Source organism: Myxocyprinus asiaticus, chromosome 8, assembly GCF_019703515.2.
Source record: "Myxocyprinus asiaticus isolate MX2 ecotype Aquarium Trade chromosome 8, UBuf_Myxa_2, whole genome shotgun sequence".
Lineage (NCBI taxonomy): Eukaryota > Metazoa > Chordata > Actinopteri > Cypriniformes > Catostomidae > Myxocyprinus > Myxocyprinus asiaticus.
Window position 1 is genome coordinate 7,949,901 of NC_059351.1, and position 14,042 is coordinate 7,963,942.

The 14,042-nt window shown below is 37.9% G+C and overlaps 1 protein-coding gene across 7 annotated transcripts in view; it reads right to left on the reverse strand.

The window, feature by feature from the left end:
- LOC127444527 (pericentriolar material 1 protein-like) overlaps positions 1–14,042 on the reverse strand; it is a 50,527-nt gene that overhangs the window by 33,681 nt on the left and 2,804 nt on the right. For 5 of the 7 annotated variants that reach the window (XM_051703935.1, XM_051703933.1, XM_051703934.1 and 2 more), the window contains exons 1-4: positions 12,616–12,746; positions 10,571–10,691; positions 8,622–8,867; positions 8,103–8,402 (exon numbers count right to left, since the gene is read on the reverse strand). In XM_051703935.1, the coding sequence (XP_051559895.1) occupies positions 8,103–8,402; positions 8,622–8,867; positions 10,571–10,672 (648 nt within the window). In that variant the 5' untranslated portion in view covers positions 10,673–10,691; positions 12,616–12,746. Of the gene's footprint in view, positions 1–8,102; positions 8,403–8,621; positions 8,868–10,570; positions 10,692–12,615; positions 12,760–14,042 lie in introns of those variants that run through there. The other 2 variants (XM_051703931.1, XM_051703932.1) reach the window with 2 other exon arrangements.

Consider the following 14,042-nt stretch of genomic DNA (forward strand, 5'->3'; position numbering starts at 1 on the left):
ACTGCTCATGCTCATCGGTAAAAAAGTTGGCTCAAATCCCGCTCCAACATGAAATTTCTCTGTAGTATACTTGTTTCCAAGCACGAACACGGGGGTATCTACAGTGGCCTAAGCAACTGCCCCTTTGCCCACATGGGCTGAGGTGCCCCTCTGGGTGAAATATAGGCTAGGCTATAGACCGACATTTATTAAATTATCAAATGCTTAGTAACGTACACAACTGAAATTATGTGATTGTATTGTTGTGTTTTAGTATATAAAATCTCGCTGTTTATTTTATACAGGTTTACAAAGACTGTTAGATAATCGGGTTACCAGACCTTCGTTATCATTTGTAATCAGTCAAATATTTCTCTGTTAGCACATATGCCATTAAACATCTTCAAATAATGCCTTAACATTTTTTTTTCAGTTCTAAATTACCTTTATTTACGTTAAAGAAGTCATCAAACATGCCTCTACAAGTGATAAAACATATGAGCGTTTGTGTGGAAACTTGCATACATGCAAATTCACGCTTTTCAATTTAAACTGGATCCGAGTGACACATCCGAACCAGAAAAACACAATCTTTTCAACTTTTACAATTTGTTTGAGTTATTTATGGCAATAATGAAAACATGGACTGGAACAAGGATTCATAATCGTTCTTCAGTTGTCTCCACGGAATGATTATTAGGCTACTGTAGATTTGATACATTAATATATTTCTGATTTAATGCTATCAGACTTTAGGTCTGTAAATTAAAATAAGCAATTTCTTATCCTAATTTTGTGTTTAGCTGTAAAGGGCATATTAAGTTACCCAGAAATGAGCAGTGAATGTTTTTCTCTTTTTCAGTATTGTTGCTTGATTAATATTCCCTAAAATTTTATATGTAGAAATTGTATGCAATCTAAAGGACTGTGGTTAATTATATAATAATTATTATATTAGTAGATACCTTGTGCCCCCTTTGTTTTTCCTTGATATTTTTAAAGCAGCATAAAGTGAATCTGGACATTATATGCATCAAACGATCATGTCTTGTGCATGCGCTCTTTATATGTACAGCAGGGTTTAACCGTGGATTTCACAAATAAAAAATGTTCGTCCTGCATAAAGTGATATTTTGTCCAATATATATATTAGATGTAATCGTTTAATCATCTCAAAACAAATACAAATTATTTAATTTATGAATTACACTGCCTTCGTTTAAGAAAAGTTATTTTTTTCTAATGTACAAATATTTATGGCTTTTTTCTCTGTGCATGAATATAGCAAGCAATGTCGGAAGATTTTATCCAGCAACCACTAGAGTCAGTTTTTTCCGTTTCACTTACCATTAAGGTGTGGATTTGGCTTTGGGAAACTGACCAGCAATTATGTGCCACTTTATCCCGAAGCAAAAATCAAAAGCAACAGGCAGTCAATTAAGTGAAATTCTCTATGTGAGAGTAGAAATCTTTAACAATCAAATGCTCAATTGTACAATGAAGGCATGAAAGCAGAATGCTGCACCTGCAAATTATGACACACTGATCCGCAAGATCATACATGTTTATTGGTTTTGATGCAGGGATTTTTTGTGTGTGTTCGCCAGGATTCAAGGAAATATGCTTTGCCAATATACAGTTTTATTAATCTTACATATTCAATTGAGGGTGCTCTAACGTTTGCAACCCCGCAGAACCAGGCCTGCATCTAGCTGGCAGCTGCATTGACATGACTGCAAAATAACAAGATACCTTACTATCTACTTATCTATTATTATCGAATAGTAGTGTAGCCTACTTGCTCACCTTTTGTTGCACTACCATGTTCGCGTAACACATCCTCATGCTTGCTGGCAATGTAGCACGTACGATTCCAAAAGGAATATTTGCTCATTCTCAAGATTTCTCCACACTCCCTTTCAATTTCCTCGTTCTTACCTTTGATTTATACTTTGCATTTATTTAGTCTATAAGGTTTGCAACTTCACTTCAACAATTTTTGAACTCCATAACCTCAGGCCTATTACTTATTTCACAGGTTCCCAAACCAGCATATCACAAAGTGCATTCTGGGTTGAGCGAGTGAGACTGAGCGGCCTGAGCGAGTGGAGTGGAATCTTCAAAAAGGCGCTCTCCACTCAGGTGGAACTATCACCACTCCACTCACATGCACAGTAGCACACACAGGCTGGTGATTTTCAGCTCACAAAGCTGTCCGCAATATGTCAGCGCCACACACAAACAAAATCTCAGATGTACAGTATCTCACAGAAGTGAGTACACCCCTCACATTTTAGTAAATATTTTAATATATCTTTTCATGTGACAACACTGAAGAAATGACACTTTGCTACAATGTAAAGTAGTGAGTGTACAGCTTGTATAACAGTGTAAATTTGCTGTCCCCTCAAAATAACTCAACACACAGCCATTAATGTCTAAACCGCTGGCAACAAAAGTGAGTACACCCCTAAGTGAAAATGTCCAAATTGGGCACAATTAGCCATTTTCCCTCCCCGGTGTCATGTGATTCGTTAGTGTTACAAGGTCTCAGGTGTGAATGGGGAGCAGGTGTGTTAAATTTGGTGTTATCGCTCTCACTCTCTCATACCGGTCACTGGAAGTTCAACATGGCACCTCATGGCAAAGAACTCTCTGAGGATCTGAAAAAAAGAATTGTTGCTCTACATAAAGATGGCCTAGGCTATAAGAAGATTGCCAAGACCCTGAAACTGAGCTGCAGCACGGTGGCCAAGACCATACAGTGGTTTAACAGGACAGGTTCCACTCAGAACAGGCCTCGCCATGGTCGACCAAAGAAGTTGAGTGCACGTGCTCAGCGTCATATCCAGAGGTTGTCTTTGGGAAATAGACGTATGAGTGCTGCCAGCATTGCTGCAGAGGTTGAAGGGGTGGGGGGTCAGCCTGTCAGTGCTCAGACCATACGCTGCACACTGCATCAAATTGGTCTGCATGGCTGTTGTCCCAGAAGGAAGCCTCTTCTAAAGATGATGCACAAGAAAGCCCGCAAACAATTTGCTGAAGACAAGCAGACTAAGGACATGGATTACTGGAACCATGTCCTATGGTCTGATGAGACCAAGATAAACTTATTTGGTTCAGATGGTGTCAAGCGTGTGTGGCGGCAACCAGGTTAGGAGCACAAAGACAAGTGTGTCTTGCCTACAGTCAAGCATGTTGGTGGGAGTGTCTTGGTCTGGGGCTGCATGAGTGCTGCCGGCACTGGGGAGCTACAGCTCATTAAGGGAACCATGAATGCCAACATGTACTGTGACATACTGAAGCAGAGCATGATCCCCTCCCTTCGGAGACTGGGCCGCAGGGCAGTATTCCAACATGATAACGACCCCAAACACACCTCCAAGACGACAACTGCCTTGCTAAAGAAGCTGAGGGTAAAGGTGATGGACTGGCCAAGCATGTCTCCAGACCTAAACCCTATTGAGCATCTGTGGGGCATCCTCAAATGGAAGGTGGAGGAGCGCAAGGTCTCTAACATCCACCAGCTCCGTGATGTCGTCATGGAGGAGTGGAAGAGGACTCCAGTGGCAACCTGTGAAGCTCTGGTGAACTACATGCCCAAGAGGGTTAAGGCAGTGCTGGAAAATAATGGTGGCCACACAAAATATTGACACTTTGGGCCCAATTTGGACATTTTCACTTAGGGGTGTACTCACTTTTGTTGCCAGCGGTTTAGACATTAATGGCTATGTGTTGAGTTATTTTGAGGGGAAAGCAAATTTACACTGTTATACAAGCTGTACACTCGCTACTTTACATTGTAGCAAAGTGTCAATTCTTCAGTGTTGTCACATGAAAAGATATAATAAAATATTTACTAAAATGTGAGGGGTGTACTCACTTCTGTGAGATACTGTAGATGCTCAATAGTTTGGTTAACTTGAAACATGCATTGAGAAAGGCAATGGAGGAGCATTTCACCAGACTGAATAAGAAGCAAATTAAACTACTGTGAACTAGCCCACATACTGACACTTGCAGGACTTCCTGGAGTATTCCGACCATCAACATAAAAGCCAGAGGGTTTTAAAGTTAAAGGTGCATGACTGAAATATATTAGAATTTTATAGTACAATAATAAAGATCAATAATTATAAACAAAAATAATAATTTATTTTTATCATTATTTGTTTACAACAGGGTTTCTGCAATGTGTCACTTTGGTTTTCAGTGGCGTTGCATAGGTTGTCATTTTTACATTAAAGTTGCAAAAAGTCTGATATGATTTATCTTTGTTTAATTTTTTTACATCACAAAAACCTGCTGTTTTAACAGGGGTATGTAGACTTTTTATATCCACTGTACATTTACAGATATTTGACATGAGTTGACATGATTCACTAAAAGCAAAGAGACATGCCAAATTTCTTATAAAACTGGCTATGCATTCAAAAGATATGTAACTTTTTGATAAAAACCAATATGCCAGATAGGCAGTATGGCTGATATGGGAAAAAATATATATGGCTTATATGGGTATCCTTGAAATCCTGATGACCCAAGGAATCCATAGACACAAAACTCATGGTTTTAGGACAAAAGTTGCAGACAAAAATTGACATTTTTCACATTTCTTGACCCATTGGTGGCACTGTCACCAAACTTTGCATGTACCCTAAGATCATGGTCCTGATGAAGCATACCAAGTTGTGTTTCAATACGACAAACCACTGGCAAGATAGAGCCTCACTTCCTGTTTGATGTCGACCTCGTTAAATTTGTGTTAAAGTAACTTTTCAACTAAATTGAAAATCCAAATTCTGTATTATTCGTTCTGTGCAGATCAGTCTTAAGATTTTATTTATGAGGTCCATTTGAATCATCAGGAGGAGCGTAATTACATGCTAGAAGAGTTTCTTAGACAAATGGTTCAAAAAATACCTGCAAAGGAAAAGTTATTTTTTAACTGGTGTTGCTACAGAGTGTGTCCTAGAGACCACAAATTTAGTATGGGAGCTAATCATGCCCAGAAATGCCTCCATTTTAAAATGACTTAAACGCAACAAGAAACCAATCCCTCTTGCAACATTTAATACCATGACCTTATGAATTTAAGACTTGTTGCTCCGATTTACAAGTCTTGAACATGCCAACTTGATTATGTCACACGCACATACTGTTGCTGACGGAAGCACTGGTTTATAGTTAAAAAAATACTTAGGCCTTAATATTGATCTTTTTCACACCAAAAGCGATCGTTTCACTTTAGAAGACATTCATTTAAATGCTAGAGTCGTATGGATGACATTTATGCTGAATGTCTGTGATGTTTGGAGCTTTAAATGTTGGATCATCATCCACTTGCACTTTAAGGACCTACTGACCTAAACAAACTCTGTTCTGCTGAAGAAAGAAAGTCATACACACCTCACCTGGGATCGCATGAGGGTGAGTAAATTATGAGAAAATTTTCATTTTTGGGTGAACTAATGATTTAATGCACTGAGCACAGCAGTAATTTATTTAACATGACTCTCCACAGCAGGGGCCGGATTAACAAAAATGTTATCAAGAAAAAAATTAAGAAAGTTCTTAGGATAAATTATAAGAAGTTCGTGAGAACGTTCCTAATTGCAATTCTTGACCAATTCTTAAGAAGTTCTCAAATATTTTCTTAAGAACATCTTAATTTTTTCTTAAGAATAAAAAGACAGGCTTTTGTCTGATCAGCCTGCTCATGGGCTTGCCTTGTCTAATATCCTACAACAAATTCAGTACTTCAACACTGGTAAATCGTAACGATAAATGTATCTATTAACCTTTTTTTTTTTTTTTTTTTAAAGTAGCAAGCACCTCGCGCAAATTTATTTATTTATTTTTTTTATTTAAAGTGCATGAGATGTGTTAGTTTAACGACACTACCCGTCATAGGAGAATTTACTTGCTGCTAACCATTTGATAACTTTTAATTTGACATGGAGGAAAAGAAAAGAAACAAAAACTTCAGTTGACAAGAGCTGGATGTTCTTGTTGAGGAAATTACTGCAAGGAAAAAGTTCTCCTTGGGAAGCTTGATAATATCACGTTGGAAAGTAAGAGGTGGGTAAATGGGAAAGGGTGGAGAAGGCTGTCTCCGCTGTGCCCAACTCCGACAGGGATGTGGATGGGGGGAGAAAAAGAAAGTCTCAGCTTTCTAATGTTATAATTATTATGTTTCTATTACTCTAAAGATCGCAGAGATGCAGCACATCGGTTTGAATAAGCATGATTTGTCACTACATTAAGAAGCTTCAAAACAACATTTATTGTTTGAATTTGGTGATAACATTTACATGGTTTGAAAGCTGAAAATAAAAAATATAATTAAACACAAAACAGTCAAAAACTTTTTCTGGTCTAAAATCACATTTCTATGCAAACAGCCCATTACGACTTCAGACTCGACATGAAAAATCCAGTTAATTCATTAAACATCTAACCTTTTACAATTTAAGACAACTGTGAGGTTATCCTAACTTTAAGATGTTATTTACAACTATTTTTAAGAAACAAAAAATATATAGAGAATCTGAATGATTCTTGAGTTTTTTCTTAAAATCAATCTTAAGAAAAAAAGATAAGAACTTTCTTAAGAAGTTTTTTCGGGAATACAAAATATTCGTAACTTTTTCCTTAAGTTAGAAATTAAGAAGAAAATGGTAGTTAAGAATAAATTTCTTAAGAACGTTTCGTAAATCCGGCCCCAGAATGTTCTTTTTTTAGGGACAAGAAAACTAATTCCATGTCAAATTGCAATGATATCATAGTTTTCCTGGCAATATGTCTCATCTGTCATCACATAATCTAAAGATATGGCCAGACATGAAGTCCACCATTAACGCTAGAGTGACAGCAGTAGGAACACCCACTAACACCTTCATAGTACAGAGACCAGCAACTTCAAGCGATTAAGTCGCTGCATGTGTATTTCCCATATTCTGTTTGTGTTTCATGAGGCAATAAATGAAAATGTAACAAATGTATGTATGTTACTTGGTGACAATCACTTTTACTTATTACTTCATGAAACATAAACAGAATGTGGGAAATAGCACATAGTTACTTAAAGGACAGCACTGCAATTAAAACAACCAAAACACAACCTGACATGGTGCAAAGATCTTGAAATAATTCTCACAGTGACGAGATGGCTAAAAACACTAGTTTGTGAGTGAAACAAATGTGCTTGTTGTATTTTACAAGTTGAGCCTTTTCTAACATTATGACTTGTGACTGTTCGATCTGTATGATGTTGTAACCTTTTCCCATTTTGACTATTGTGATCACATTTCTTGAGTAATACAGTGGAACTGTTACAGATGAGCGCTGTATTAAGCGTGTGAATGAGACACGCATGAGCATAATGCGCGTAAATACATAAAACACACAAACCATTGCTGACTCGCAGCCTGGCTGCTAGTATAAATATTTCACCATGTATACAAAGATTATGGGTTGTATTGTGTGTTTTGTTGTTTAATGTGCATTACTCATTTTGGTTTACTGCATTATTACAGCTGTTAGAAGTTCATTATTCTCTCTCTGGATTACCAAGAACACACACAAATGAGCACCCTACAATTTATGCAAGTGTATTGTCATTTATTTCTAATTTAAATCAGCATACATCTGTAATATAGCATCAAGCGTAAGGAAATGTAATCGAGTTTCAAATCATAATGCGCCAAGAAGACTGCTGATGTCAAGATTTATACTGAAAAAGGAGTTATGTTTTGGTCTGTTTCTCAACCAAAACCAAAATGGATTATATCACTCGAGTTGTGTGTTACCTTTATGCTGCCTTTATGTCCTTTATGCAGCTTGAAAGTGTTGGACCCCATTGACTTGTATTGTATGGATATTAACACATAATTTCTCCATCAAAAAATATTTGTTTGTGTTCCACAGTAGATAGAAAGTCATACGAGTTTGAGACAGCATATATGTGAGTAAATGATGAGAGAATAATCATTTTTGGGTGAACTATTCCTTTATAATGCACTGAAAAATACAGACCAAAACTCTTAATAGAAGGTAATTATGAAACCAACAATAAATAAACAAAGACATATGGATTAAAAAGAATAACTCATCTTTATTACCTGACTGCTGTCAATGGTAAACTCTCCTCTTCCATCCTCCAAAGCAAACCCCTGGGCACTATCCAGAATAAAAGCCTCCTTACTCGCTGCTGGCACTGGGGCAAACAGCTCTTTCCCTGGGCTCTGCTTCTTGGATTCCTTGCCCCCAGGTGTGGAAGAGGTGGATGCAGTGGGCTCTTTACTTTTGTTAGTGTTTAGGTGAATAGGCAGAAAATTGAAAGGTTTCTTGGACTCAGTAGACAGCTGTCTCTGATTGTTGGCTGCTGTGACACGGCCTTGAGAATCACTGCCAATGCTTCTCTGTGGGGATGAAACGTGATATTTCGGTTTACCAAAGGACAGTTGCGAAATTTGCATTTCCTTTAAAAGCTGCCCTAAATTTGCTAGCCATCTGTTTGATTTTAAAAGGCTTGCTTCTCTGATTTTATCAAAATCAATTCTATTCAATGCACCTCCTATCATTAAACAACAGCCTGCTTTGGCCATGGTTATGGATCCTGGTTATAAAGCCCAGCTCACCTCATCCAGATCCGTGAAATTTATGACCTGTCGGAGTCTATCCAGCTCAGCCTGGTCAGGCACGGACATCTGCGTGCTATACTTCACATGAGGGAAGGAGTGGGGTGTGCGAGCCCTACGTCGCCCTGCTCCTGGAGTGGACTCTGGAGAGATGTCATTGGTTAGCCGGCTCTCTGACATGGCAGAGAACTTCTTCCGGTTCTTCTCAGAGGAGCGGTTGGCCTTCTTCTGCTGCACTCCCCAATCCTGAGATAGTAAACATTTACAGATCATAAATGTTAATAAGCGGTTTAATCTGAACTGGTGACTAGGGATGGGCATTTTGATCATTTTATCTAAATAATCTTGACATGTACATAAATATGTGTCAGACACACATCTTAGGCTGATGCATTGCAACTTGTTTCAGTGTCTCGCCTATTTATAATTATAGGCTGTTATAACATAATCTGTTACAATAATCAATATATAATGCATCATATTTTGTCATTATGCGAGGACTAACTGGCACACTAAATGAAAGAATACTCAGATCGCCTGTCTCTCCGCTCTTCCTTCAGGTTACCATAGCTATCACTGTTTTTGTCATGGCTGGCTAAACCGTGTATTTGCAAACCACGGTTGGCTTGACTGGAGATGCCATAACCAACAGGTTTTTAATATGCCGTGTTAAGTTGAAAATAGTTTTTGAAGGCCCTGCTTTCTGTTCCATTCAGTTGTGCTCCATCTAGCTGTTTGAAAGGAAGAACTCACCTGGTGTGTGCGCTTCTCTAGAGTGTTAAGCGCTGTCTCTGCCCCGGACAGAGTCAGGCTGTGCTGTGTTGAAGTTTGCAGCTGATATGATTTATGCTGCTTTCCATTCTGAATTTCCACTTTTCTACTGGGAAAAGTGAAATTGAACGCCACTTTATGTTGGACTTCAAACTTGTAAATTCGTGTGGATATCTCTAACTCTGATTTAACCAAGATACAGATGTGTAACATCACGCAAACATGTCGGCACCCAGGGAGATAAACTTTCACTTTTATTAAATAATATCCAAAAATTTACATTTCTAAATGTAAGCATGAATGTAAGCATTTCAATGTACATTTTATAAGCATAAAATATAGTAGAGATGCCTTCTACACACTGAATATCGCCGAGACTGTAGCATTGCTCTCTAGATTTAAACTGTTGTGAATAGTTTGTGCGCAAAATGTTTTATACTGTAACATATCTATATGCATGTATAAATTTATAGGAGTAAGGCCAATAAATATTCTATTAGCATTTTTAAGGCATGATACATGTATTTGTCCAGTGCCTTAATATCGAATAAAAAAAAATAAAAAAAACTGATTGAAGTTTGACGTTTTGATTACAAAGATTCTTGTAACGGTTTTAAGTAGTTGTGTCTGACTGGCAAACTACTACTTCTCACTACTACTTTCTGCTGATTCAGATGATATTTTCTCTGGGCTGCCCCCTGTCGTTTCACAGAATAGTACAACGGCGGGTGTGTCAAATATAAACGCCTCTAAAATTTAAGGAAGTGCGTGCGCAGTATGCGGTCCGGTGCACAGCAGTGCCAGGCAAAAGTATAAACAAGGCTTAACTCGTCCGTTCGCGCGTGTCTGTGAGTGAGAGCACGTGCGCGAAACGAGTTCGGTAGGGCCGTTTATTTTTTCATTAATTACGAACCCGAACCCAACCCGAAGTCCTACTTGAAAAACTGGCCCAGCCCCAGCCCAAAACCCGTCGGATTCTCGTGTCCTGTCGGGTTACAGACCTCTACCCTTACACCCCTATTTTCTACTTGTGCCCATCACTACAGGTGATGTAGTTCAGCTAAAGCTTTATTATTCAATAGAAATAGACAGCAGTCTACAATCAACAGATCCTGTTATGATTGATACAGGCCTCAACTTTCATTTTTGTCATCTTGGAGTATTAGAATGATTCATACCATGTTGTTAAGTCTGTCATCTAGGCTGCTATTGGAGATGGTCCAGTTGTGCAGTTCCTGCTCATCTGTGCCATCTTCAAATGGAGTGCCGCCTGTCGCCATTATAGCCACTCAGAACCTGCTGACAACAGTCAATTAATCAACGTTTAGACTTACCGAACATCAATGAATACATAATCCTAATTCAAATCTAGTCTCGGCTCAGTCTTATCAGTCAGAAATACAGTACTGTGCAAAGTTTTAGGCGCATAAGATGTTTCACAAAAGCATTTGTCTTAAGATGGTTAGTTATATCTTCAGCTTTAGTGTGTCAATAGGAAATATAAATGTTAGACTCGCAAACTTTAATTTTATAAATAGAAAAGATTAGAATAGAAGAACAGGGAGCCCTGCAACAGATGTCATGGCCCCCACAAAGCCCCCCACTGAACATTGTGTCAGTCTGAGATTACTTTAAGAGACAGAAGCAATTGAGACAGCCTAAATAGATAGAAGAACTGTGGTGAATTCTCCAAGAAGCTTGGAACATCCTATCTGCCAACAACAAAGAAAAACTGTATCCAGGTGTACCTAGGAGAATTGGTGCTGTTTTGAAGGCAAAGGTGGTCACATCAAATATTGATTTAGCTTTTTTATGTTTACTGGACTTTGTATGACGTTAAGTGATAAATGAAAACTATTTATGGCATTATTTTTGAAGACATCCTCACAATGCAAAATTTTTCCCAAGTGCCTAAATCTTTTGCACAGTACTGTATGTTGCATACTGAGTTCTGTTGACCAGCTGCCATGAAACATTTCACACACAACACAGAACATGACAACATTAACCTGAATAAACTTTACATAATGACAGAACATTACCTTTACCACTGTTATTGAGAATATTGTTGTTGTTTTTTAAATGAGAATATTTTCAGCATTCTTGCCTGATTTGTGGTAAGTGTTTAATTTGGAACCCATAAAGCTTGGTAACATGGTACAGTATCATGATACTACTGAATGACTATAATATTAATGCACCATGGAAATTACAAGGTACCCAAGGTATTTCAAAAGAAATATCATGACATTACCATCACACATGACCAAGTAAACACAGTACCATCATGGTACATGCCCCAAAACAACTAAGGTACTATCATGGTACTTTTGTTAGTGTAATTTCGAACTAACTTACTTTTGAAAGCTGAAGTCTGTGAACTCTAATGCCAGGAGAATATGAGCTGTACTGAAAAGCTGCTGTTGCTTATTAGGGGTTGGCCGTTAAAACGGTTAACCCGGTCAAACTGCTCACTTTCCCGGTCAACTGTCAACACCCCCTCCCCTACAGATCTACTTCCACCTGACCTCTGCAGGTAAAGGTCTCTGAAAGTATACCAGTCCTGAATGATACGTAAAGATTAGTTTGTTTGTTTTTTAGATATTTTCAACGGAGTTACACGGTTATTTAACACCAGCCGCCTCACAGACTTAAAAACAAGCTAGTGTAATGACTGACAGAGAGGCGCGTGCAGGCTTTTTGGCCTGTCACCATGGTAACCTCTGGCACGAGCCACAGAACTCCAGTTCCCCGCGAAAACTCCCGGCTGAGTGAAATAAACCCCTAAAGACAGTAATAGCACAGCGAAATGATTAACTTCTGTGTACTAAATGTAATAAAAAGGAGAATGTAGTAGTTATTCCCCGTATTTATTCAACAGTGTTATTTTATTTGGACACACGGGCTTGGTGTTCTTAAACTTGTCCACCTGACACAAAGGCAGTTGCATCTGACCAGTACATCACTCTTGTCAGCAAACACGAGCCATTAGTCCACCTTCAGCCTTCCTGAAGCATTTAAAATGTTACCAATATTGTTAAAAACAGTGCAAAAGTTACACATTTGTGTGGGATTTTCCCCAGGGTACGAAACAAGCTACTGATTGTTGAAATAACTTTGTATTTCTTGGTTAGGGTGCTAACAAGCTAACAGAAGTTGAGAGACACAACTGCACTAGTACATCTAGCGCAGGATGTTATTACTGAATAACCCGTGGCATTACCTTTAACGCTGTGTGAAGAGCTCTCGCTGCTGCGACGTATCCCCGGAATATAACTAAATAATTCCCATATGAAGTGTATTTATATCCCAGTTAAAGTGTCAATGCGTTGTATGACCTCTCCAGCCGCGGCCATTTTTACTTCATATCCAAACAAACCGGCGGAGGAATACTGTTTCACATTGCCATTAAATCAACATTTATCATACATTTCTATCTGTTCGTTTTATTCTTTAAAGTGAACTGTTGATTATCTGTATTTTCTGAACAATTTATTGATAATATCAACATAAAGAATTGAGACCACGTTACAGTGGTACTATTTATTCGGCGGAAGCATTTTGGGAATGATAGAGAAGTTATGTTCTTTGTCTTAAAAGTACAGATGCAGAGAAATGTGTCTGATGGAATGATAGTGAATAACAAATCTTTAAAAAACACAAAACACTTACAACAAGTTAAAACAGCATGACTCTGTATTTGAAAGATTAATAGTCAAAGTAAAGCCATTTGTAATGAAATGCATTAAATACTGTACTTTAATAGGCTACTGTTACTCTTGGAATAATGCCGTTTAAAATGCTGCAAGAAAGGGATAGTTCACCCGAAAATGAAAATTCTCACATTAGTTATTCACCCTCATGCCACCCCAGGTGTGTTTGACTTTATTTCGTCTGCTGAACACAAATAAAGAATTTTTAGAATTATATCTCAGCTCTGTAGGTCCAGCGGTGACCAAAACTTTGAAGCTCCAAATAGCCTATCTCATAAATGCTGTATAAAAGTAATCCATATGACTCCAGTGGTTTAATCAATGTCTTCTGAAGTGATCCAATCGGTTTTGGGTGATAACAGACCAAAATGTAACTCCCTTTTCACTGTACATCTTGCCATTACAGTCTCTAGGCATGATCATGTTTTCAAGCATGATTACACTTCCTAGTGTTTGACATGCGCAGAGTGCTAGATGACGCTAGGAAGTGTAATCAAGCTTGAAATCATGATTGCCAAAGAGACTGCTGATGTCAAGATTTATAGTAAAAAAGGAGTTATATTTTGGTCTGTTCTCACCTAAAACCGAATGAATTGCTTTAGAAGACATTGAGTAAACCACTGGAGTCATATAGATTACATTTATGCTGCCTTTATGTGCTTGTTAGAGCCTCGACCACTTACACAATATGAGGATAAACATGAATTTGAAGACATCTATTCCACTGTTGAAGAGATCTGTGTGAGTGCTAGGAAGTGCACCTCACTGTACAAAGTAGCTAATATGATAACATGTTTCAAAATTGTTTAAATAATTTAAAAAATCTATTCATAAATATCAAAATCTATATGATAGTTATATTATGTATATATTTTAGTCTTATTCTTTATAATGTGTCTCTCTTTACGTTTAATGATATGTACTGTTTATATATATA